This window comes from Amphibalanus amphitrite, unplaced genomic scaffold (genome assembly GCF_019059575.1).
Source record: "Amphibalanus amphitrite isolate SeventyFive unplaced genomic scaffold, NRLGWU_Aamphi_draft 000508F_arrow, whole genome shotgun sequence".
NCBI lineage: Eukaryota > Metazoa > Arthropoda > Thecostraca > Balanomorpha > Balanidae > Amphibalanus > Amphibalanus amphitrite.
The window spans coordinates 435,566-463,237 of NW_024882002.1; the positions used below are offsets into that span (position 1 = coordinate 435,566).

Below are 27,672 nucleotides of genomic sequence, written 5' to 3' on the forward strand. Positions count from 1 at the left end.
TCACCGTGCCAGAGCTACAGTAGATGTCGGAGGCCTTTGAAAGTCGCAGGATGTTATTAGGTCATTAGTAGCTACAATTTGTATATCTCGGAATTTTGATGTCGGTGACCTAAGGTCAGGTCAATTTCGCGACCTCCCCATTATAAGTCAATGGGGGAAAAATCAACTCCCTGTTTTTACCACTAAAACGGGTCGGAATGGCCCCATATACCATACATGACTTCACATACGATCAACCTTCACTACCTTGAGGTCTGTTTTGCTGTTGGGCAGCTGTAAGGTCATGTGACGTCATCAAAGGTCACCAAAGGTTTTTTGCCAATAACTCCTTACAGGAACAAGATACAGCCGCGCGGATGGTCTCATTGTGTTCAGCTCGTCAAGACGCATCGAATGATATACATGATGACCTCGAGGTCACGTGACCTGAGGTCAACCTTTGACCTTGACCTTTCGAGGTCAACATATATATCATTCGATGCAGATTGACGAGAGGATCACGATGATGCCCTTAGTGCGTTCCTATCTTGACTACTTCGAAAGTTATTCGAGAAAAACCCTCTCCATATCTAGCGCCGCCATTTTGACTTTTTCGACCCCTGTGACGTCATCTTTGACCTGACCTGAAAATGACCTTTGTAAAAATTGTAGACCTTGTCCGTGCGTATCCGATGCCGTTTACCGCTTGTCGCTATCTTGCTTCGTTCTCGAGATCTCAGGGGGGGGCGGTCATCCGCCCCCCCCCCGTCGGTACTAAGTTGGCGCAGACCCCCGTCGGTGCGCGGGTTAATGTGAACTAAAAAGTTTTCGTAGTGGTTCTACACTGCTAATAACTCGAAAAAAACAAAAGGGTGGATATTCGGAGGAAAAAAGAAATCATAAGCATTTCGAACCACTTTCTTCGTTTTGCAACACCTTTTTGCCTTTTCTAAAAGATGACGAATGAAACAGAATTTCACAATTCGTGAATAAGTCACACACTCATAGGTAAGAGCGTGCCGACACCGATGCTAATTGTAAACGTAAAGGCACACTTAATTAGCACGTACACGTGCATGAACACGCACAAATGGCATACAGTCGATGGTCATCTGATCCGGCCATAGCTCGATAGACAATTAGAGGCATGATGTGCGCAAGTAGGTATTTACATAAGTAGTCAAATCATTTGTGTCATTAACAAATAATTAACACCCTGTTACTCCATATTCGGCAGCACATCTTATAACTGTAAAAAGCTTTCTTTGTTACACGAACACATTGAGGTTTTCGTGACATGAGCAGATATTGAGCAACTAAATAACAAACATGTCTCTGTCCAATTATTATCATTATTACTTTTTTCTGCAGCCGGACACTGCCCGGTGCGTGTCCGGCTACAGTCGACAGGTCGGCGCGCTGCTGCGTCGCATTTGTCTCAGCCGAGCGCACGCAGCAGTGCATCCTCGGTAATTGCCTGTCCTCGGTAACAGGCCTCCGGCTGAGGGGGACAGGGCAGCACCGAGCGGAGGCGACTGTGCAGAACCACCAGCTGAGGATCGGCCGGTGAGCAGTGTGTGTAACGATATATGTAGGAGCGGAGGTGGGGGGGGGGGGGGGTGATCGTCAGACGTCGACAGCGACGGTCGGAGGCAGGGCGGTGGGCCGCTTCATCGCGGGAGCCGGTAGAGGCTGCAGTATATTGCGAAATATCTGACCAGCATTGGTTGTGTTTGTATGACTGTTGTAAGACAAGTAGTTGTTATAAACGGCTTGGGACAATTTGTAAAACCTATCTAAACGTTTTTACGACCACCAGATGTATTCTATCATTATTGCAAGACAATTGCGAAACACTCGTTTTATCAGTAGCTGTACCTATTGCCAAGCGTTCTTCGGATTGGACTGCACTTGCGTATACCTATATATGTAGTATGTATATAATGTAGCAATAATGCGTGTTATTCATTCACATGATATTTGTAACAGACTGGCATTCGATCACGGCCAACCTAAATGCCTAGTTTATCTGGTAATAAGGCTCATGTCATGCATTGCAGCGCTGTGCCGGGGTCAGGCTGTCTTCCGCACTGTGGTCATGCATTGTCATAAATCTGCACGCTGGCACTAACGCGCCGCAGGGCCGTCAGCGACACCGTTATTGTGCCGTGCGGCGGGCCCATCAATTCTCGGTGACATGTTATGGGCCGCAGAAACAGCGACCAACTGGCACTGATATGGGGTGGCGACGATGTTACTCACAGACAAGCGTCATGTGAAATGTGTATGTGGTATAGCCAACTGCAAGCACTGCATAAAATTCTATAATTGTACACTAACAAACATAAATGATTTTGCACTTGTATGTGGCATTTAATAATTGATTGGCTCGAGTTTCAACTGAGGTAAGCAGCCTTCATTCAATTTAGTGTCGGTGTGTCCAAACAGCGATTAAATCTAATGGCCATAGGTTATACTTTTGACTTTCAATTCTGCGTGACGAAGATTCATTGCGTTAATTTGCCCATTCAATGCAAAAATATAAAGCTGTTTGCCCCTAAAATCATAAATGAAAGAATGCATAATGAAAATGAGAGATAACCTAAGACAGGTAAAAATAGAGCAATGTGGTAAGTGAATGTCAGAGATAAGTCCACGGATTCATTACTGCATCCATATTTTGATTATCATTTAACACACACTCAAGCTGTCGGGACCGTGTCGATGACATCCATTTCATAAGTCTCTCCTTCTGCGCCCTGAACCGAACTCAAGTGGCTAAGGACCGGGTTCCCATCGATTTCCGTGTTGAGCGACAGTCCCTTTGTGTCAAGGAATCGCCATAACCGTCATGGAGCACCGCGGGCGACGCGACCCCGCGCTACTCGTGGGTAGGCAGAGACGGTGACGGCGGGTTCGATCGCGACCGGAACAGAACGGCGGCCGAGGGGGCGACAGACAGGCCTGCTCGAGCTCTAAGGACCCGGGTCGGCGACATTGGGGACCAGCTGTTGTTGGTCACACGGTGACTGATGACTGGATAATGGAGATAGATCGACGCTGACGCCATCGAGGAAAGGGATCTCCGGAGTATCAGTTTCCGAGACAGTTTGATTTAGTATGCCTGTAGTCGCACCCGATGACTTTCATAACAGAAGGGAGAGCTGCCGACTAAGAAAAGCCATTATGGAAAGCCGTTAAGGGTAAGAGGCAAATGATAAAAATGAATGAATGAAATGAAAAAGAAGAAAATTAAATATAAGGACATAGTTTTTAAAATAATGTTAAAGACTAGCGTGCTATTCTGATTCCTCGTCCTGTCAATGTCAATGATAACCGATATCGTGCATGGGACGTGTGAGGGAGATCTCCAACGTTCAACTCTGCCTCCCGTTGCCTGGATCATACCTGATGCAGCACAGGATCTCCATTCTCCAGCATACAATGGTTACCATACCTGGTGCATGGGGTAGGTGAGGAAGGTCTCCAGCGTGCGGCCCTGACAGGTGGACTTGGCCTCCAGTCGGCCCAGAAACGTCGAAAACTGCTGGTTCTGCTTGCATTCGGAGAGCACCTGGTGGTCGTGAGGTCAAAGGTCAGCCTAAGGTCGACTGCTGCACTGGCTAAAGTGAAGCGGTGGGTTCGACGAAGCCATGTGCCCCTCACAGGTTAGGTACCTAAATATATTAAATACATTTGCTAAATATATTTATAATTAATAACAAGTAAGAAGAGCTTCAAAATGGAATGGATCATAAATTATTGGTCATTGTTATTCATGTATTGACGATTTATGGTTGACTGGTATCACAGCTGACCATCGTTCTCATTTCCCTTGCCCCGTTGGAAGTTCCATACAGTCCAAACAGACATAGAAAACATCTAAAATCAGGCTTGAACCCTGATCTTTGAAGATCTGGATAAACTAAATGACACGAATGCCAGTCGTAATTGTTCTTCAAGTAAATGATATGTTCCATTGAAATGAGCTTACCTTGAGACTGCAATAGTGATTTCGAACGTATTCTTGGTAGATGCTGAGCATAGGTAACAACATGTCGAACAGATCACCTGTAATGGACACGTATCCCGATCAGTCACAGATGTTCCGCGATGGGACTGAACATCACCAATCAGCTTTCAGCATCCAAAGCGCATTGGTAAAACTAAAAATACAAACGACACTGAACGGAAAACGGTTGACGATATGTATTGTACAGAGCTGATTATACAGCGTCCGACCTAATGTTTACTTGCTAAATGTTTCAAAATTTAGTCTATACCCTTTGCAAATGGTAACTAAAACTGATTGATTCTAACTGCGTTTTGATGCAGCATCAGCATAATGTATTAGAGACTAGGGTAGTGTGGGATAATTTGAACATATTTTTACGTCTTCTCCGTTGTACCAAATTCCTGTTCAACCCTGGATGAAGAAAAACTGCTTCAGTAGCGCAAGTGCCACTTGCTTTCACCATGCAAGCCTCATTTTTGGACGAGCCGAGCATACCTTGAATAGCATAGCCTCACTTCTCCACCAAGTCACGGTGTGTTCAAATTGCCCCACCGTGGGGTAATTTGAACATACTGCCTTTACCTGTCATAAAACGATAGTCTCGCCAGCACCGATGTTGTTTGACCCATAAACAAATAGGCAGAACAATTCTAAACATACCTTCACTTGAAAAATCAACACAACAGCAAAAATAACAGTTGCAGAGTATCAATATCTGCACGCTGCACACCGGTCAGTTGACAGAATTCGCCCCTCTTCAATTAACAGAACGTCTTTCATTTTGTTCGATAAAAACTCTCCCAACCGTACTACATCTGTGGTGCCAATCGAAACCTGGACATTTGGAGTTCTGATTTTGTCCAATGTCCAATTCGGAATTGGTTGGACAAAGGTAGCAGACTGGACAACATTGGACGATGGCTTGCTACACTTCAGCGCTTTTTATAAAGTAATCGTACATAGCGTTGATTGGCGAATGGAAAGCTTGTTAAGCTCTCAATATAATGAACACTTTTCGGCTGATAAAATTACATGATAAGCGATATAAATGACGGTTTTGAGTGTTGATAGCTGCATAATTTTTGGACATATTTGAACAAATAGTTGACTTAAACATTTTTGGACGGGAAATCAACAAAAATGCCGGACATTAGACGGATATTAGACGTAAATTTTCTAAAACTGGCATCACTTATCTGCTACTGCCTTGGGTCGAAAATATTGGCAAAAAAAAAACTGGGAGCGTTGTTGTTTCGGAGCTATCCCTGTCTTCATTGAAATTCTCACACTATGTTCAAATTACCCCACGCTAAAAGTTATTTTGCCATTTTAAAAAACAGGGTTCAAAAGCAAATTTCTTGGATTTACGGCACTGATTAGGTCATTATACAACAAAAGCCGTTGCGTATTAGGCGCTAGCAATGCAAGATTTTGCGCTGCAATGAAGTTGCAATGACGTGTTGTTAGGCGTTTTTCCTTGCGAAATTGATTTTTTACACTGTGCGTCAACATCTTCATTCCCTGAAACTTTAAACCCCGTTCATATGATAGCCCTTTTAGTTACGATAATTTCTCTCATGGTCTTATTGTCATGCCACTTATGGATTTTCCGCAATTTTCTGTTATTCACACTATGTTCAAATTGCCCCACATGTTCAAATTACCCCACCCTACCCTATTGTGCATAGCTGTTCTACAGGTGCCGTGCACTGAGCAGCCCCCCGCACTGTACAATCTGAGATGCAAACAAATCATATGAATGAGGCCTGGTAAAACCTAATTATTTTTTCACAATAAGAGTTAAAAGCAGCCAACCGTTCAGCCTTAACTGCAAGAAAGGATTAATTAGTGCTGATTATGGCTTAGTGGCTGTGGTTATTTTCTTCAGTTTATTCAGCTCTGCCACAAGTTGATCCACTGTGCCAGATTAATCCTCTTTGCATTCTCGCTGCTCCATTTCACCAGCGAGGTTTAATTCACTCGAACTTCGCTATAGATTCCGTGCTTCCGCTTACCGCTAAGCTGCAGGCGGGCACGCTTGCATGATAAATGAAGCGCATAAATCGTTCTGACTCACATATACCAGCGTCCCTTTTTGCAATACGTTTAAGCGGAGACACTCAAATAATGATATGAAGTTTTCATGAAATGACTCCAAGAAGGGCAGATCAGCGATATATTGATGCATGCAATATGAATGCGGGTTGATTTCAGTTTATAAATCAGGTATTCAGTTTCCACCGCTCCACCGCTCATGACGACCAGCCCTGCCGGATCCATCCAGGGCTGAAAGAGCTGTGGAGTGGACACCGCCAAAATAAATGGGGTGTACTGACAACATGCACTGCCATAAGAGTGCTGACAACATGCACTGACAACATGCACTGCCATAAGAGTACTGACAACATGTACTGACAACATGCACTGCCATAAGAGTTACATATCATGTCCCCTCGGACTGCCAGCGACAGCAAAACGTTGTATTGCACATCGTAGCGTATAGGTAATCATATTTATTGACGCATGCTCTTACAAACATCCGAGCAAGCTAATCGTGCGATCACAAATCACGATACACATGCGTACCTCCAGCAGTCAGTCTTGTTTATACAGTTAGCAAATGCCATTTCACGCTGACACACACAAACAAGCAGAAGCAGCAAAACGCAGTGAAGTCAGTAGTAGCACATCAAAGTATAACACATGTACCGACGTCTACCAAGTTGGCCCTACATCGTCATCGCCCGGTCCTCTGAAGATGGCCAGGGCACCAAGCGTAAGGTCAAGCCGTCTTTTCTGGCAACAGTTCTGTGTGGCTCTACCATATGATCTCAGGCAGCTTTTGCCAAATTGTCAGGGAACTCAGATTTGTTTTTCAATAGAAAAACACAATTCTAAAGAATAGTGTTTTAACTATTGACAACAAACCTTCGGTTACTACTGCTGCTCGGTAGGGCTGACTACCGTGAGCACTAGCAAACAGGAGCAGTACAGAACCGGTTCAGAGTAGGGGGAAGAGTCGGCTGGTGGGACCAGATAGCCGGTCTGTAGGGGACTGTGGGAAGAGGCCGGATACAGCATGAGCAGTAGAGGCCGGTAGAGAGCACAGGGATAGATCCAGCGAGCCAAGTGAAGCGTACACACGCAGAGGATGCGGGCTCGCTCAATGGATGGCTGGAGACGAAGCGGCTAATGCGGGTCTGCGACCCGGGTCTGCGCCAGTAGCAGAGTCCAGATACTGGTTATAGAGTGGATTTATACTGATTATATAAAAAGACAAGTAGTCGTCAAAGGTGGTGCCAATGAAAAGCTCCTTCGAAGTTCAAACCAAAGTTACGGCATACGTTCCAGCATTGAGTGTATGTTTTTGAACATAAGCTGTTTGAATTCATTACGAACAGTAGGAGGCATATAATCTGTCCGCCTTATACCTGTTTGAAAGACAAATAAAAAACTCAGCATCGGGAGCATGATTTATGGTCGCCGATCTGCAATGTGCTAAAAGGTCCCCTATTTATTCTACCTCAGTTGAGCTGAAGGTGAAATCGCTATGATATTTTCCTTTCCAAGCTGTGCAAAAGGTCCCCGACTCCCAGTCCCGAGCCTATCTACCCAATCAGGCAAACTCCTCTACAAGGCATTACAAAACGATCCCAAGCTCCTTCCGCCCGTCGTGTCCCACGCCAGACGAGTCCGTTCAGCCGTCTCCTGTCCCCGACGCAGCCGACTGACACGAGGGTCGACCGGACAACGGTACGGGGGCGGAGCTCGTCACAGAAAGTTGGCTCGTTATTGAGCGTGCGCCTCTTTCAGGCGAGAGGGGCGCGCTCTGAGTCGACTGACGAGCCAAGTCGCCGCTCGCAGCCGATGAGGCGGCAGGGTCGCGACGCAATCGACTACGGAGATGTGCCGCTTCGAGTGGGAACGGCCAGGCAGCTGCGACGTAATAGGGTGCAGAGGGGAGCGAGGGAGGTGTGGGGATGGGAATTGGGAGCTACAGGTGGGGCTGGGCAGTGGGCATGGGGAGGAAATGCAAAAGTCTAGGATGACACAGTGACCATAGTTGCTAAATTACTTGCTTTGTTTCGTCAAAGGTAGACTGCCACCTTTTTTCCACAAAACGGTTTTCACTAGAGCTGAGCCACCTATGTCCCAGACTGAAGTCGGTTTTCCGAAATTCGAACCCGTTTGCGAGAAATCGGAGACCAAAGTTCAGTTTGATGCCATTTTTTTAGTCCAAGAAAACCGACATCTCTACTGTTTATCGATAACTTTGAAACATGAATTTTCTTATCTTTTGGTAAATATATGTCAAAACTTTGATTGTTTCGAGATCAGAGAAGAATTTTGGAGTGTCAAAATAAAAGTTAAACTTATATATTCAGTAGTTCATTTTTTCCCAAAAAGTGTGGGAAATGGGGTTTAACATGGGCCAGACCCCATTCCAAATGAGCCATGATTTTTAAATGTTTTACGAACTTAAATGCAAAATAAATTAAACATGGCCAATTTCTTATGAAGTCATATATTAGTAAATCATGAAATACCTTACTTTTTCAAATAAAATGTAATAATCTTATGACCTTGAAGTCTAGTGATGTGTAAACATTGTCGCTAGACATTAACCGATTGATAATTGTATGATAATCGACAATTTTTTTCGCGATTCACGTGATGATACTTTGTCAGGTGAATTCTAAAATTTTGTTTTGTCCAGGGAATAAATCATAGGCCGATCTGAGAAAATTTTTTGAAGGTGGCAGTCTTCCTTCAAAGCAAACGAAAACACAGCACAGAGTCTGCACTTTCAGTGATCTGTCCAAGATAGAATATTACATTCTGAATTTCCGCCAACACCAGTCGGAAGAGATTCTCACATAGCGTCCTCTTTTCTTTCTATCCCTCCCCTCCTTCGCCACCGTTCTTACAGTGGGCCGTGTATAGCTCCGTTTCCATGTCCGTCTCCCGTTGTGGCCGTGGTGGTGTGCTACTTCTGACCTGGCCACCGCGGGAGCAGCTCGGAGTAGGCGGGGAGCGCTTGGGAGGTGGCCGGACGGCCTAGCCTGATTAGCTGGTCGCCGGTGTCGACTGGAGGACCCTCGAGACGGCCAGGAAGAGCCTCTCCCGGGGCGGCTGATCACGGACGCCGGCCGACCCGTCACCAGACGAGTGCCGTTCATTCAGCGACCGGAGACCGGAGGTCAACCGACAGATCCGGCGCCATTGCATGGTCACACGCATAGTGTGCATGGGGTAATGGAATTTAATGTAGAAAATACCTTATTGAAAACCAAATTACTTAAATAACAAATATCTTAAATATCTTATTGAGCGTTTTGATAAACCGCAACTATGATGTTAAAAATTTGGAGTTCAGACGGACAAGCAATTTGTGAAGAATATTGCAATGGGATCGGGGTGTTACGGAGAAACTACTAAGCATATTTGATTTCTTCGAAACCAAAGAGATAACGCTTATTGGTTAGGAAACCAAGCAAACCATGACTAGAATTCTTTATTCTGATCGTATGCTCTTGGACAGCTTTGCAACCGAATAAGGCGCACGTCGCCCTATGTCATTGCCTAATAATCCACAACATGTCAAACAGACGTGAAAGATAAGTCTTAAATGATGGTTGGCGGATTGGGCGCAATGCTTGCATTGTAAATAACAATCCATGTTCTACGACTCTAGAGTTTCGACGATAGGTGCCACTGCCTGTAAATGATCGTTAAATCTGTGCCATCCCACTCACCCTTCCCAGTCTTTTTGCCCGTGTGGATTAGCACCTAATGCTGTGCTTCATCAAATGAGCCACACATTTAGACAGCCGGAGTGTCTGGGGATCAGCCATTTCATCTTTCGGCCAGCGCCTGCGGCCCGCGAATCCAATCTCCAGCCCTGGACGGCGCCGAAGCCAGCCTTACGGTATCGGCCCAACACCAATCACGACAGAGAACAGAAAGTATTGAGACTCTTAACAAATTGGAGAACAACCTAGCGCAGCGGGAGGATCAGGATTCGAATAAGATTCGGAAGTCTAGTCCGAAGAGCATAGAACAGAAACTGGAACCATGCGGTGGCGCAAAGGTCGTTCCAGGTTCCAAAGCTACTTTATTATTCAAGGCCTTTTCATTTTTCCTTCTGAGTGAATATGGAAGCCATTAATCGAATGGATCGTGCAGAGTTGACAGCCCAAGGTGCGCACATCGTCACTTCCATGCTGTTAAACAGTTACAGCGTTATCGGACGGTCTCTTTATCACAGACTGATCATTACCTTGGACTGCGATTTCTCGAAACGTAGCTGTTTCTGTAGGCACATCTAGCTCGCATCTAAAGTAATTAATTGTCTCCCACAGACACTTCCGAGCCTGCTGCCTGTCGGTGCTTGGGTACATTCCCGGTAACACTTTGACCAAACCTTTTCAGTGAAGTCATTCGAGACGTGTGGCATGAATAGCTGAAGAGGCGCACCGCTCATCCCAATGCATTTGATGGAACTATCAGTGGTGTCACGCGGCGGCAGTCGCACTGCTCACTATTGATCGTCGTTTGACCTTTGGCCCCGAGCGTCGACGCCGACGCCGAGTTCTGTATTAATGTCGTCTCAGGTACCGACGACCTTCCGACTTCAGTAGTATCGAACTCAAACCCGCAAACCCGCCGTCGCTACCGGCAGCTCGTCTCTGTCCGACTCACGTCTGCTTCGCCGGGCTCATACCCGCGCTGCTGCAAATACGGGTGGTCGCGATGTTGTCTGGTGATGAATATTGGTTGTGATGGAGCCTGCACATAACATACTGGGTCTTATTGACAGATGGAAGGGATGAAGATATATGATGTTTGATAAAACATGGCAGTGTGTTTCTATGGTAAGGTGATTCATCATTAAATGTGATGACGTGAGAGACGAACCGAAGCGGCTATCGGACACGACTCGGGCGGCTACTTCTTTTCTATTTGTTATCAATTTACTGGCTGTAATTCAACGCTCAGCTGAGCGTAGCGTACTGGGAGCTGACGAAAGCCATCCGACGATGCAGTGATAACGGTCGAATGGCTCCAAGTGTCCTCCGTGCATCTCACGTAAGTTGGAGTGGTAGCGGGGATTCTGACGCCACAATTAACCAATGCGCCATTGGGCTCAAAAGAAGCAGATCGAACGTCCATGAACATTGGCACAGACTCACGATGAGGCGTGCGCAAATGACTGGCCGTCTCTGACAGCAGCAGTTTTACCATTGGCTGGCTAACAGATAAGTCGAATTAATGCAAGGAGTAAGGACGCACTCGATGCTAAATTGTTCCGATTTATCATCCCAGAATTAAACTGTAGCCTGTGGGCTATCGATGTGAGATACCTATTTAAATGAGCATGATCAATTTCAAATCAATTGAGCATAATTGTTATTTCAGGCTGCTATCAGCTGCTGCATTGACGTTTTAGCTTTTCGCGAAGGCGCAGCTTCCTGTTTGACGTTATGTGCCGCCTGCTGGGTAGCTAACGAAATCCACCAGCATGCTCGCAAGACAAAATTAGAATTAGACAAACTAAAATGCGTAACGAATATTAATTACTACGGAAACATGCAGCTAATTACGCACTTTTAAGCAGTTAGAAGGTAGGGTTAACTTGACAAATCAGTCGCATCCGGTACAGAAAAGTTTTGTTCAACATTCTTAAAATTAGAAACTGTTTGATTAACTACCAACACGGGTGGCTTACAACATCGCTGACAGGAAGGCAGGCAGGCAGAAAATACAAATGCTGACAAACGCTGGAACACGTATGGGAAGCAAATTACTCAAAGCCATCCACTTGCGACAGAGCTCGACTCAAGCGATTGCGCTCTAAACGAATGGCACAGAAGCTCTGCTAAGCCCTGCGGGCGTCTGCAAAGCACAACCACAAGTTTGGGCTCTGCAGCGACGGACAGGGGGGTAACAGCCAGCGACCGAGCGGCGCGCGACCTACCCAGTGGCGCACACACAGGCCTGTGGTGATCTGCAAACACAGGCACCGGGTGCACGTGAGGCGACCAGCGGCCAGAACAGACCGCTGTACTGGTGGCTGGCTGGCTGGCTGGCGGGGTGCGAGCCGCTAGCGAAGCAAATGCTGACAAAAGCTTCGACCCAAGCTTTAGCGGACCCGTAGACTTATTAAAAAGCGAGGATGAGATATATGTGGTGAATTGATAAACATGTCAGGTCACAGCATGTACACAAGACGACCCGACATTGAGGTACAATATTTGACAACACGAAGGATGGCATTGGCAACGACAAATGTAAATTTGCCTTCTGCCTACCAACAACCAAATTTAAATGAAAATGCTCAAGATGGGTATAATCATCATAAAATATGCACATGTTTCTTTAAATCCCGTTGCATGTGGGAGTGCCTTTTAGGTTTTTCATGCTCATGCGCAGTGTTTAAGAAGTTGTAAATTTTTAAAGGGTTTAACCGCACCGAGCTGAGAGGTGAGCTGGACAAGGTTGGAACGTGACATTCTCGTACTTACCAAGCACCAGCGTCGGCCAACTTTCCATTCTCGCCGACAAGCCCTTGAGGAAGATTTGGTGCAGAAACAGCAGGGTCTCGGAGTTTAGGAAGATCGTATTCACATCCTCGTGGCTGCAGGGCGGCATTTTAGAGGAGGCCGCCATTTTGAAAGGTCTCAGGAAGCCAGTCACCAGGATGTTTAGCTGCTCCACATACTCTTCTTCGGCTTCTACCATCCGAAACACGAGGCTGCGAAAATGATATTACACTGCACGTTTTGTATGCAACCGCTGAAATGGCGCACAGAGGCAAATCTCTTTTTTAGACAAAACTTGTTCTACATAGTAAACGCCTGCGATTTAGGTGAAAGACGACTCTTTCTCCACGCCAAGTATGCATGCTAACAGCGACGGCAAAATATTTTATAGTTATGCCACCGGCTAGTTCTTTAGTGTACTGCCAAAAGCAATAAACCACTTCTTTCTCATTTTTGTTTTACTCACCTAACTTAGATTGGGGAAACAAAAGCTTCTTAGCTTACCTGTTTCGTTTGCGCATGCTTTCTGCGTGTGGAGATTTGATGTACTCTTCAACGATCTGTTTCCACCGCCTTCGACAGAGCCAGCCACGAAAGAAACTCTGCACCTTCTTTATTTTTCGTATCTCATCGGAATCTTCACCTTCTTCTGACTGTTGATTCGGTAAAAATCTCCAGTCCTTCTTCAGGGTGCACAGCTGAAGCAAAAAAAAGGTCAATTGTCCCTATAAGCTCTCGGTCGCGTTCTCAAATATTCTAAGAGTTTGCGTAATGCGTACGTTGATAAATGGATGAAGGATTCCTGTTAGAAAACGTGACACACAAGAAAGTGCGCGACAACTGACCTCGTTCCGAAGTTTCTTTATCTCTGTGGTGAGCTCTTCGCACTGTTGTGTGTACTGCCACTTGGCTGTCTTCTCGCTTTCCACGATCTGCAGAAGGTGCAAGTGTTTGTGTTCCAGCTCCTCCTTTGCCAACATCAGCTTGTTGAAGCTGCAACCGACAAAAACACGAATAGATGAACTATGTGATCCCTATTTATAGGTACCGTGCGCACACGAGAGTCTGTGCTCACTACACCAACTGAGTTAAGTGAAGAAAAGGAAAGGAAAGACACCGACAGAAAGTTCTAGATAGATATTTGTTTGCAGAATGAGCCGTATAAATGTTCTCATTCCCCTTGATTATCTATGCAGGGACTTGTGGAGGTTCGTAAGCATAAAAAATAAACAAACAAATCTTGGTTATCTATTTGCAGGCCAAAATGAGTTTGCAATGTCATACTTGGTTGCATCTTATGATCTTACTGTTCATTGCATTTACAGCATACAACAAGGAATCCGAATAGCCCTTCTGCCCCCGGCCCTCCCCGCCTGCTGGGAAGGAGAAATAAATTCCCTCCATGCATATTCGAGACAAATGCTTATCACTCTGTTATGCACTTGACTTTTTGTATCTCAATAAAGTCCCACACATCCGTTTTCAGCAGTCGTTCACAGAACAGCCCCAAATACGCTACCCTGTTTGTCATCCGGCCCATATGCAGAGCTTTTGACACCGGAGTGTGCGGCACTCGCGCACAACATGGAGAGCAGCTATATGCGAAAACACCGCCGCCGGGGCGCCGGCAGCGAACTTGCTGCAACGAGCACGCTGTTTACGGCCTGCGAGAGAGAATACAGAGGCCCGGCGGCACGGCTGCAACTTGCCGATAGCGCTAGATTGGGAGTTGTTGGCGCACGAATTGCGCTGCGGGAGGTCGGCAATATGCAGGTGAACCCTGCGCGGTACAACCCATGCAAATGTAAAGGTGTTTGTGCTTCCCAGCTATGCTCATCAGCGGAAAGTTTTGGGCTGCCGGGCATATTTAATGGAAAACTTTACATGTTTTTATTCAAGGGTTGAACTAGATTATCACCAAAGGATTTAGCAGCACCAGAAACAGTCAGCAGCATGATATCATTGTCAGGGGATTTTTCATGTTTTCTTTTCAAATTCGATGAGTTTTCTAAATGATTTTATTTATATATCACGACGCTATCAATGACGAACTAATAAATATACGCATGCAAATCAAGGGAGCAATCATCAAGGATCACAGCACAAGGAAATCACAGCACAAGGATGTTGCATCCACATAGTTGCAAAGCCTCAATTTGGAAACAAACTCCTAGAACTCTCCTTTTTGGCTCTCGGCTCTAGCTTCTAATTTGTCAGTGGTGATACCTTCCTCTTCAAAGGACTTCATTGGTCATCAATCCTTTATATGATCAATGAAATTCGGTGATGTGCGCTGAGGTTTCCAATAACTTGGTAAATGATAGATGATCAGAACTCAGAAGTCAATAGTTGAAAGTAGGCTCAGCTAAAAAAGTTGGAAATATATTTCGCGTCGACAACGCTACTCAAAGCCATAAAGGGTAACCGAGCCCACCAAAAGTTGTCTCGGCTTTTGCGTAGCTGTTTTTTTTTTTTTTTGGTTGGCTTACACTTAATGATTTTATTAAAACCAGAAAGTTAAAAACTGACCCTGACTTTATCATTCGTCTCACTGAACTCGACACCAAAAATCAGACGTGACAAGGTAGATTTTGGAAAGCTCATTTGCTTCACTGTGTAGTTCCTCCGCCCTTTAGAGCAGAATAAATAGAATAAATTTATTTCATTAAAGGTAGTGTGCCAGCTTTCTTGGACCGTATGGAGTTAATGGCCCAGATAAGGAGAACCGGATTTTTAGAACTTATCCATACCTTCAAAACTCATGGAAACGTCTTAAATTCTTCAAATTTTGAGTACCCCAGTGCGAAATTCGCCCCGACGGGTTGTCGGTCGTACCCCAACCACATTTCACACCACTATGAACAATAAATGCACACACTGAAATCGCTATTACCGATATGCTCATCCAATCAAGTTTCGATAAACCCGTTCATCATCAGCTCCTGCGGTTTCGAACACGCTTGTTAGGTGGTGCGGTAGACCACGCCCAAAGCCAGGGCCCCGGTAACGTGAGGTAGCCGAGTCAGGGCAGCGTGCGCGGACCCAAGCCGGAGCCGCGCGTCCTCCCGGTGTCATGTGATAGCCCGGGGCTGCCCGCGGGGATGCGGTAGACCGCGCCCAAAGCTGCGGCCCCGGCTTGGGTCAGCGCACGCTGCCCCGACTCGGCTACCTCACGTTACCGGGGCCCTGGCTTTGGGCGCGGCTTCTGCTCATACTTTGTGGTGCGGTGGTGGTGCGTCGGGCTGCGCGCTATGACTTCGGCCAAGAAAAATGCGTCAGCTGATCATTGTCATTTCTGCCCACGGACGTATAAATAAACTGGACTGACAATCCCAATGGACCTCCTATGGAAGATAGTGAAGCCGACAAGGCGCCATTTTACGTTGCCAAAAAACCGTGCTCTGGAAGGTCATCGAGCCAATACGATTAGAATTGCGTCCAAACGGATGATCGGATCGAGATGCTGGTGGTACCGTTCGACGGGTAATTCCTTGAGGCAGGTGATGATGGATGTCACATGTCACCCGGTGTCACATCGCGCGTGCCACGTGCCGACAAACTTACAAAGGGCAAAAACCTTTAAGCGACGCTTCAAATCAAACGAAGGGCGGCACAGGTGCCAAACTCACAGGTCACATGTCCTAGTGTTCGACCACTAACATATGGTATGTTCGGCATCAGGGGGTGCGGAATGCACGCGCTAGTGGCGAAAAACATGTTTTGAGGAGGCATCCTCCGATTCCGGAAAACCTTGACCTAGGCACACCAAATTTGGCACACTGACACTACTGGACACGCGCTTTAAGGTGCTGTACAAATAGGCGTGCTGGGGTGCACGGTGCACGTGCTGTGCACGTGCAAACCTTTTGATGTTGCACTCCAGGTGTCACATATGCGGGTAGGGCGGGTAGCGCTGGCAAGCTCAAAGTGCCAAATTTACACAGGTCACCCAGAATGTATTCCAGCATAGTTTTGAGCATATCCATCTCCTGGTGGCCCCCAAAGGTGCGCTCTGCACGTGCAAAAAAAAATTATCCGCGCCGGGCGGTGGGGATGATTGGACAGTGGACACCCTATGTGGATTTATGTAAATATCTCGAAAACGGCGTTGTGTAGCGCCGCCGTTTTTGGCACACCTTTTCATACATCTTTTTCACAAATGCTGCATAACTTTCAGACTTAGGTCGCTCAAGGTTAGGTCACCAGGTTACGTCCAAGTGGCCTTACCTTAGGAAAAATTATAATGCCCGTCATAGCTACACAGACTAATACAATCGGCTTAAAACGTGCAGCAATAGATAAGATCAACACTCAACAGTATATACGTAGAGTACCTACCTCTACCTCGAAATTTCAATATCACTGACCTAGGGTTTTGTTGATTTTGGGACCTCAGACCACCAGCACGGCAAATCATTTATTTTGTCAAATTCGGGCTCCTAAACTTTTTGCTACCCAGCAACGCAAATTAACGCCTCAATCGCCGGCCAGCGCAGCATAGGCATCTTTTTATCTACGTTGTTTGCGCCTGCAGTAATACTGCACCGCAATAACCATTTTCTTCATCTTTCACCCATAGATGGCAGTAGCAAAGCGCCTGCATCTATGCTGTGCCGCAGTGCTCTTACAATACGAGATGAGCAATGAGCATTGAGCAAGCAAGTGATATTGAAATCATAGGCGGCGGAACGAGGGGGGCACCGGGGCACCGTGCCCCCTTTAATTTTGGCATTTTAACATAGCCCTTTCCATGCAACGCCCTATGGGCGTTGCATGGAAAGAATGGGACCAAAAGTCGGCAGTGCCCCCTTTAATTGAAGGTGTTCCGCCGCCACTGATTGAAATTCCGAGGTAGAAGTACTCTACGTATATACTGTTGCTCTTATCAATCGCTGCACTTTTAAACCGATTGTTCAGTCTGTGTAGCTATGACGGGCACTATAACTTTTCCTAAGGTAAGGTCACTTGGACGTAACCTGATGACCTAACCTTGAGTGACCTAAGTCTGAAAGTTACGCAGCATGTGTGAAAAAGATGTATGAAAAGGTGTGCCAAAAATGGCGGCGCTACACAACGCCGTTTTCGAGATATTTACATAAATCCACATAGGGTGTCCAAGCATCCCCACCGCCCAGCGTGGATAATTTTTTTTGCACGTGCAGAGGCCACCAGGAGATGGATATGCTCAATAACTATGCTGGAATGCATTCTGGGTGGCCTGTGTAAATTTGGCACTTTGAGCTTGCCAGCGCTACCCGCCCTACCCGCATATGTGACACCTGGAGTGCAACATCAAAAGGTTTGCACGTGCACAGCACGTGCACCGTGTACCCCAGCACGCCTATTTGTACAGCACCTTAAAGCGCGTGTCCAGTAGTGTCAGTGTGCCAAATTTGGTGTGCCTAGGTCAAGGTTTTCCGGAATCGGAGGATGCCTCCTCAAAACATGTTTTTCGCCACTAGCGCCTGCATTCCGCACCCCCTGATGCCGAACATACCATATGTTAGTGGTCGAACACTGGGACATGTGACCTGTGAGTTTGGCACCTGTGCCGCCCTTCGTTTGATTTGAAGCGTCGCTTAAAGGTTTTTGCCCTTTGTAAGTTTGTCGGTACGTGGCACGCGCGATGTGACACCGGGTGACATGTGACATTCATCATCACCTGCCTCAAGGAATTACCCGTCGAACGGTACCACCAGCATCTCGATCCGAGCATCCGTTTGGACGCAATTCTAATTGTATTGGCTCGATGACCTTCCAGAGCACGGTTTTTTGGCAACGTAAAATGGCGCCTTGTCGGCTTCACCTGAATGGAGGTGGTTGCGGGTCCAGTTTATTTATACGTCCGTGTATCTGCCACTTGCGTGTGGTGAAATGGGGTCATAACTTATAAGACGGCTTTTTCATATCAATTATTTTACATAAAATCATATTTCAAACCATAAATAATGTTCGACAGCCAAATAAAAGAAACAATACCAATACGGGCTTACAGTTTAAGGCTCGACATTGTGTTGTCTACGATTAGACAGCTGATAACTCATTCCCGTACGTCGTATGGTCGTAACACTATAATGACCTTTGCTTATTGTCACAAGTGCGCCGCATTCGCGATTGTTGCCCGACGCCTGTTTGCAGGTGAGCCCACTACAGTTGTTATACATATAGAAAAACCGATAAACTTTTAGGCGAAAAAGGCACTATTCCAGGCCCATTTTTGATTTTTTTTTGCGATATTAGGTAAAAACAGAAGCTTCTTATCCTAGGAAAAATAAAATGGGAAATCTTTCAAAGGTGGCACACTACCTTTAATCAGGACACGTATACAAAACGATGATCACCAATTGGTGCAAGAGCAGTTTGCTTATGTCGAAGCACCTCTTGGCTGTTATATACTAGCCGTTTTCACGACGGCCATGTGGTACACATTTGGCTCACATCTGGTGCAGATTAGGTGCAGATTTGGTCAAATTAGGTTCAGTGTGTCTCTTAGTAGCTATCAGCTAGGGTTGCACTAATTGCTTATATGCCTGCTTTGTCATATTATCAGAGAGTATCATCGATTAAAACATTGAAATAAATTCATAAAATAAAGATATTTGCTGTAAAAGAGATTAGATGCAGATTTGGCCAAATTAGGTGCACTCGCCGGATAGCCCGTCGTCGCGAAAACGGCTACTATCGCTCGAGTCAGGTCACCTTCCCACTGCACGCACGCACGCCGACCCGGATGAAGGCAATCCCGGATCATTGGATTAGACTTTAGAGACTCGCCTGGCCTGTCGTATGGCGTCCATCCAGGACTTGCAGTCCATCTCAGAGTTGGCCCTCAGGTCATACTGCCGCTGGTTCTCCCGGCGATAGGTGATGGAGAAACAGTACTGAAAACACCAGCCTGTGCCGTCAAACCGTCTCGCTTACATACGATAAATAACAGGAATAATATTGTAATTCTGTCACTGTTACTGATGTAACTGATGTAACGGTTATACGATGGTATCCGTTCAAAAGCGTTGTAATCGTTAGATTCAGCACTTACCTTGGGTTCGGTTTCCTTGGGTTTGGCGGTGGCCGCTATCAGCCTCTCGCAGTAGCAGCCCTCGAGGAGGATGACGCCGGAGGGCCGACTGCTCGACTCGCTCTCGTAGTAGAACAACAGGTTCTGGGGCACAACGGCAGGTGAACACTGAGTAAGAGTGACTAGGGCAGAGTTATCGTAAGGCATAGCTGAAAAGGTGGACACATTGCGGGGCTCCGACTCATCCTGAACTCCAATATCTTGGCTTTCATTTATGAAATGAATGCAATTACTGTTATCGTAGTTATTTTGCTAAAAATGAACTAAAACAGAGCGTCCATAGCCTCCGTCCGCAATTATTCGAATTAATTATCAGTATCAGTAAAAGCCTATCGGTCATTGCTATACATACAGGGTGATCCAAAAAAAATTGGAACCCCTAACTTAAAATTTCTGTGAGTCCGAAAGTTTTCACTTAAATGACAAATTGCAAACACCATTAGAAAGAGCGTTCAATTTTCTATAAACCAGATTGATTGGACTTAACTATTACTATAAATATTACCCTAGACTTATGCCTACAAAATTTGTGTCACGAAACTCAGTGAAACGGATTTGAACATTATGCGCAAATCAGTGATAGACGGTTTGCTGTTCTGACCATGTCGCATGTTAGAGGTTCACAAAATAGTAGTTCACAAAAAAATAGTTCACAAAAAAAATAGTTCACAAAAAAATAGTTCATGAAAAAATAGCTCATTCACGTGCTATTGTAAGGAAAGGAAAGGCTGACGGCCTGCTGGGACCAGTTGTCCCAGAGACCGCTGGCCTGCGCAGTCGGAGCCGTTCCCAAGCGACTGCAGGCCTGCGTGACGGCCCACGGAGCTCGCTGTGAGCACATGCTGGGATGAACAGCGGAAGCTAGGATGCGTGTATCTCTGCTTCACTTTAACCCTCGCCCGCACATGCCATTTTCCCATCCTAGAACGCACATGGGGGGGTGGTTGCCACCCCCCCCCGCGCCATTTCGTTCCTGTTGGAGATAGAGCTTAGCAGTAAAGACCAAAAAGATTCTTTGGGAAGAGACGAATCCAATGATACCCAGTTTTACCTTCTCAGGTCAGTCATTGACCTTCCAGGTCAGGTCAAACTAAAAAATGTTGCTGTTTTGGGTCACCGTTGGATATCAAGTGCGCTGCTTATCAAATACCGATGACGATGCTGTTTTCTGGTGCCAAGCCAGCTAGAACCTCTTTGTCACACTATCCGACCAGAATTTTGCTGCTGAGGTCATTTCAGGTCAAGTTAGGTCAAGGTCAATTATATGTGTTTGTATGTCTGTGTGTATCTGTGTGTATACTGATGTGTGCACCGATTGTTTTTGGGTCCATATCACATGAAATCATGATCTGAGAAGCTTTTACCAAAAATGCAGTCAAAAAACTTCACAAAAAGTAAATTCAGCTTGCCTAAAACGTAATTATCTTAGATGACCTAGGTTGACCTTGACCCTGACCTTGACCCCTGTACATCGTCGAACAACATGTTCCATGATAGGTGGGAGGTAAGACTGGCAAAAAAGGCCGAAATCAGGGTGTCAAAAGCTCACAAGGCCCATGGCAAACGCAAGATGTTGAGAATCGGCCATTTGGGTCATGACATGACCTGAAAAACAAGGTCATATCTCCGAAACCAAAAATCACAGAAACTTGAAATTTTCAGAGGACATTAAGAAAGGATAGACGAGCAGCTATACGAAAAATCAGCCTTCTAGCGCTAAAAATGTTGAGTGCAGAGCAGAAAGACTGCCTGGGGGGGGGGGTGGCAACCACCCCCCCCCCCCATGTGCGGGCGAGGGTTAAGAGGCGGCATTATCATTTCGGAGGGCAGCAGCCTCACTATGAATGACGGCACCTAGCCTGCATGTGCGTGCTGCATCCTAGAGGGGGCGGCAACTGGGTCGGCATTCTCCGTGACTGGGTCGGCAATTGCCGACCCAGTTAACATGTTAACCCTCGCCGGCCGAGGGGGGGGCGGGTGCCGCCCCCCCCCATAGGGTTTTTTCGCGATAGCTCCGAACACGCTGGCGATAGAGAGCTGAAACTTGGCATACCTGACCTTTGATCCAAGCCGGATCTTTTGACACCAACCGCATTTTTGGGTCAGGTCAGGTCACTGACCTATGACGTCATAAGTGAACCTCTGCACGGTCTTCAGATGTCGCAACTTCGCAACGCCCTCACTGCCAGAGGAGATGTCACAGGGAAATGAAACTTGCAGGATCTAGTATCCATTATGAGTCCCACAACTTGTATATCTCGGATTTTTCCTAAAGGTCATATAAGGTCAGGTCATTTTCGTGACCTCACCATTATAAGTCAATGGGGAAAAATTCAAACTGCTATTCTGGCACCGGGAACGATCTCCAACTAGCTCAAGCATACAGAATCGTGATTTGATGCACTCCTTGCAAGGTTAGATGCGTCACTTTTGCAATGTTGACCTTGCGTGACGTCATTTATGACGTCATCAAGGTCATATTAGTTTTTCGTCAATAACTCTTGATCAAATTGAGCTAGCGAGTCGGGAAAGCCACCAATGGACTCAGGAAGACCTGCCGAATCGAATGATATGCGACATGACCTCTTTCGACCAGCTTCGTGACCTGGGGTGCTGACCTGACCTTGACCTGAGGTCAACACCCCAAGTTGACCTGACCCGGACAAAAAGTATATCATTCGACGCGCCTGAGCGAGACGAACACGATTCTGCCAACATCGGCGCTCTGCGGCCGTTTTTTGCGAAGTTATTCACCAAAAACTGAACCGTACCTTGGGGCACTTGACCTGACCTCAGAGGTCACCGGTTAACCTAGGACCTTAAAATCGGGTACCAATCTCTGCGTCTCGTAACGGCGCACACGCTCGTTTTTTTCCGCGACGCGCTAGCTCCACCAGGGGCGAAACGGCGAGGGGGGGGGGGTCGTACCTGCCCCCCCCCCCCTCGGCCGGCGCGTATGTAGAAAACCAATAGGTCCGGCGAGGGTTAAAATACGCCCTGGCGTATCTGTTCTACTGTGTGCTTCCCCATTCCTCACCTAGCCCCGCGCGGCAGTCACAGTGGTCTGCCTTCTTTTAACGGCACAATAAAATAGCCCGCAGCGATTTATTGCAGTGTTCATTTGAGATTGTGTTTGGAGAATCGACCAGCCCGGCCCGTTAGCCGCATTTGGCAGGCTGGCAGAGCTGTCAGGGTAAACTCGTCCCACAGCTTTCTAAAAAATAGAATAAAATAAAATGAAACAAAAAATATGTAACTTACCAAAACATTGGCGTAACCAGATTTCGCTTGATTTTTAGTTCAATGAGTCAAAGCTCTAGAGGTCACAAAATTAAAAAAAAAATCATTATTTGAACCAATTATTAACCTCACGGTTCACCGAATCGCTAACCGAACATTTTGCTTAGACATTTTCATGACGATAAAAAAGAATCACATCAGAGTTCAGACAAATAACAAAAAAAATAACAAATGAGGTAGCAAAAGCAATAGGTAACCTCATTGGACAAAACATGGGATGTTCATCATTATTTAGTGCAGGCATATATTTGATGTTGCTAAACTCGATGCATTCAGAGATATCAGCTTTTTTTCACATTAAAATAGTTTATTCAACACGACTCAACAGCACCGTTCATTCAGACACAGTATTGGCTTCGTCCGCGCACAGGTGCCGGCCCATGCGGCGTACAAAAAAAAAAAAAACGGAAACATCCTCACGATATTCGCAAAACACCGCCGGCATCCGGCACCATCGCCAAGCGACCGCCGCAACGCGCGCGCCCGACGCCACCGCGTTCCTGAGAACGATTTATCCCTGTTTACCGCACAAGTGATTCATTCAGAGATGAGTCCTTAAGTCCGTCCAGATTAGTTTGAGAGGTTCGTACACTCGGGGGCAGATTGATGTTCCACCACTCCCTACCCATCGGGCTCCCATGGCTCCCGCACTGGCTGCTGTCAGTGGCAGGACTGGCAGCACTGGCATTGGCAGGCAGTGCTGAGCAGTGCTGAGGGCAGGCAACACTGGCAGCAGCCACTGCTGATCCATGGGAGCCCGATGGGTAGGGAATGGTGGAACATCAATCTGCCCCCGAGTGTACCATGATGCCGTCCGTCCGAGTCCGTCCGAATGAGGCCAGGAAGTCTGTCTGCCCTAACGGTACGCCGGGCGGCCTGCCCGGCCGAGCCGGGACGGCGCTGGAAATCAGCGGAGACCGTCCCGGTCCCGGGGAGGACTGCGGTCCTCAGCCGCCTAGCCGAGGGTCCTCCCCAGCCGGGAGGATCAGGGCTCCCCCCGGCGCTCCCGACAGGCCGCCGGGCGTCAGTTCCCGCCCGCGCCGCCCCGGCGCAGGCACTGGGCGGCGCGAGTCCGGGAAGACTGTACCAGGTGGATCCAGATAAGAGTAAACCCAATGGGCTAGTCGCGCCATCGCGACAGAGGGCGCAGTATGGGCGCCCAAAGTTCATCGCATCTAGTCTTCCTGTCTGTAATTACACTTATGTATTTTTCAACTCTGTAAACACGGAATAGTACCTTGGCCATTTCTTCAACACTTGGCCGATTTTTGTTCGACCGACATCGCCAAACATATTGTTTTGCGATCAATATTAAAAGTTGTATTGACTCTGTAGACATGCTGGGGGATCCATGCTCTAACTTATTAAGAATAACACTAACTCTGTCCAACAACGTTATACTATAAACACGATTCATATCTCGCCAGAACGTTTGGGCTACTTCGCACTCCCAAAAAACGTGGAGAAGACTTTCTGGGACCACAGGACAATAGTAACATTCGTTTGAATCCACTATGCCAAAAATTTGCAGCCTCTTATTTGCTGGAAGAATACGGTGGATTAACCTCAATTGCAACCAGCGTACTGCTATGTCATCCGTTGTTTTGTACAAAGCATCATACACTTTGGTCCACTGCATATTGACAGGCAAATTCAATTCTCTGGCCCATTTTGAGTGACTGATTTCTGGCTCAACGCAAGTTTTAAACAACTTATGGTAAGCCCATTTTGCCACGTGCGTGGCTGATTCTAGCTCTAAAAGTTCAGCTGAGTAATTCTGAAAAATCGCGGGCTTGTCTGCTATAAGAGTCAGTTTCCATTCGTTTGGGATAGAGGTTAATAATGCCAGGGCAGATAGTGGATGCAACCCGTATTTTGAACTTAGCTCTCGAGCTGTATACATTGACCTGGTTTGAATATTATATAAATTTCCGATGCGCACCACATTGTTTCTTTCCATCAGTCTCCATTCGTAAACACCAGATGCTTCGAGTTTAATATTTGCGTTTAAATATAGGACTTGACTTAACACCGCTTCCCCTGGTAACTTGGCCTCCTCTGGCCTCTTTATTACGTTCCACGCTAAAAGCGCTTCTCTCCAGAATGCGCTTTTCACTTTTCTCTGGATAACCTCCGGGGACATATTACATTCAAAGATATTGAGATCGTTTGGCAACGAAAATATAGGCTTCACTACATTTTTCCAGCTCGACTTCAGGTCATTATCAGCGTACTTTTTTATCCACATTATCTTTAGACTATCTGCCCGGCAATTGATGTCTGGAACTTGAAGCCCTCCATGTTTATATTTACTTTTTAACGTGGCCCGCTTTATTTTGTCTTTTTTGTTCCCCCATATAAAATTGAATATTATTGTTTCAATCGACTTAATCAGCACTGGGTTCGGTTTCGGCAGGACGGTCATTAAATATGTCAGCTGGGATAACGCTTCAGTTTTTACCAAGTGCACTCTGCCATATGGAGTGAGATATCTGTAGGACCATAGCTCTAGTCTAGTTTTTAAGTGGTTGATTTTCTTTTCATAATTAAGATTCCCTATATCTATGTTCGGGTCGTTCGGTATTTTCATGCCTAACACTTCCAAAGGTGTCGCTTCCCAAAAAAGATCGAGGTGGCTGCAGATTGGTCCCTTTATGTCGGCATCCTTCCCGATCCAAAAAGGTTTAGTCTTTTGCCTATTCAGCTGGAGGCCTGAAATTAGCTTAAAGTCTTCGAACAACGTCACGCAATTCTCCAATGAGGTCTCGGAGCCATCCAATACCACAGTGACGTCGTCCGCATATGCCGTGACCTTAATATTGGAATTGCCGACCCGCAATCCTACAATGTTTTGTGCCGCTCTTATTTCTGTCAGAAGTGGTTCGAGGCACAACAAAAACAAATAACAACTTAACGGGCAGCCCTGTCTCAAGCCTTTCCGTAAAACGTACGCCTTTGAGAGATGTCCGTTTATCTGCACCACTGCGCGCGGAAAATTGTCGTTATTTACATTTCCGTATAGGCTAGAGATAAGTTTAACTATATCTGGACCAAAACCAAAGCGTTTTAGAGTATTTATCAGATAGTCCCAGTCTACTGTATCATATGCCTTCTTAAAATCACATGCGAGAAGCAGCCCAAGTTTGTCATAATCATTGCAATGCTCCATTAAATCTAAAATAAGTCGGATATTTTCACCAATGAATCGCCCCTTTATAAAACCGGTTTGATCTCCGTCGATACAACTTTTGATTACTCTTCCTAAGCGCGCTGCAATGGCTTTAGTGAATATTTTGTAAGGCACGTCCAAAAGACTAATTGGTCTTAAATTATCAATAAACCGTGGGTCCTTGTCCCGCTTAGGAATCAAAATTGTCACAGAGTTTTTGAAATCTGCTCTTGTTCTACCAGTGTCCTGAATCTCCTGTAGCGCTCTCACCACCACTGTTTTTAGTTCTTGCCAGAAACACTTGTAAAATTCTGCTGTGTATCCAGCAGGACCTGGGGATGTTCCATTCTTAAGTGAGAACAGTGCTGTGCGTAATTCTGACTCTGTTAAGGGACCTTCGCATAGCCTACTTTCTTCTGATCTTAGTCTATACGTATGTTCAAAAAAGTTCAGTTCTCTCTCCGACTCCCTCATTGCGTCTTTCTTGTACATATCTGCAAAATATGATCTACCTTCCTCGAGCATATCTTGAATCCTGTCGGAAAATCCGTCATCCCCTTTGGAATATCGCAGACTTAAGGACGTAAATGTGTTTGGTGGCCCAGTACGATTTTTTAACGCGTGAAAATATTTTGTGCCCCTTTCCCCTAGTCGTCTCCATCTCACTCTCGCTTTAAACATATTGTCATGGGTACATTTCGAAATAATTTCATCTCTTTCATCCTTAGCTGCCTAAACTCGATGCATTCAGAGATATCAGCTTTAGCGTCAATCCATTAACCCATTTATGCCCAGGAATATTGACCATCATGAAAATCGACAAAATCAAAATATGTTATGCTCCTACCAGGGTCTTGCATGGAATCGAAAATAATTTTTGCCTGCAGCAAAAGTTTTTCGAGAAAAACGTAAAAAACATGCGTTGCGAAATCGCAACGAAGGGCACAACGGGCGCCATCAGCGTTGCGAAAACGCAACGACGGGCACATCAGACGGACATAAAGTACACTGAACTGCCGTATATGCTAATATGTTTTGACAAAACATCAATCAACTGTTGACAACTATTGCTTGAAAATGCGGAACCCACATCCGTCATGCTCTATAACCCGCCTAAGAGCCTCAGTGAGGAAGCATAACTTCATGATTCGCGAACGGGGAGATGGCAACACGGTCATTATCAACCATTAACGTTGTCCATTGCTGTTCATTTAAAATTGTGGTCGACACGTATCCAGGGTGATGCTTTCTTTTTGGAAGCTAGACAGAGCCATTAGTCATTACCCCTACATATTAGACCCCACACTGAATACAATTAAATGGAGGATTGGGAGTAAACCAGTGCACCGTGGGGACATTTGCGATCCTAGCACGACATAAGTGGCAAATACGAGTATTTTGATTTCCACTTTCTTTATATTCTTTCTACGCAGAATTGTCCAGTGTATCCGAATTATTGGTGCCAATCGGAATTTCTTTTCTTGGAATTCCAATTTTTGTCCAATTCCAATTTGGAATTTGGACGGAATTCTTAACATTTTTTGGAAATTAATCGGAACACAAGGCCTTTAAAATTTAAAATTTTAAA

General features: G+C 46.0%; 1 protein-coding gene across 1 annotated transcript in view; it reads right to left on the reverse strand.

The window, feature by feature from the left end:
- LOC122392943 (ras-specific guanine nucleotide-releasing factor 1-like) overlaps positions 1-27,672 on the reverse strand; it is a 41,982-nt gene that overhangs the window by 5,343 nt on the left and 8,967 nt on the right. Inside the window, exons 2-8 of the mRNA XM_043388325.1 lie at positions 19,577-19,699; positions 19,312-19,418; positions 13,383-13,530; positions 13,042-13,235; positions 12,520-12,749; positions 3,974-4,050; positions 3,437-3,553 (exon numbers count right to left, since the gene is read on the reverse strand). Coding sequence (XP_043244260.1) covers positions 3,437-3,553; positions 3,974-4,050; positions 12,520-12,749; positions 13,042-13,235; positions 13,383-13,530; positions 19,312-19,418; positions 19,577-19,699 — 996 coding nt within the window. The remainder of the gene's footprint in view (positions 1-3,436; positions 3,554-3,973; positions 4,051-12,519; positions 12,750-13,041; positions 13,236-13,382; positions 13,531-19,311; positions 19,419-19,576; positions 19,700-27,672) is intronic.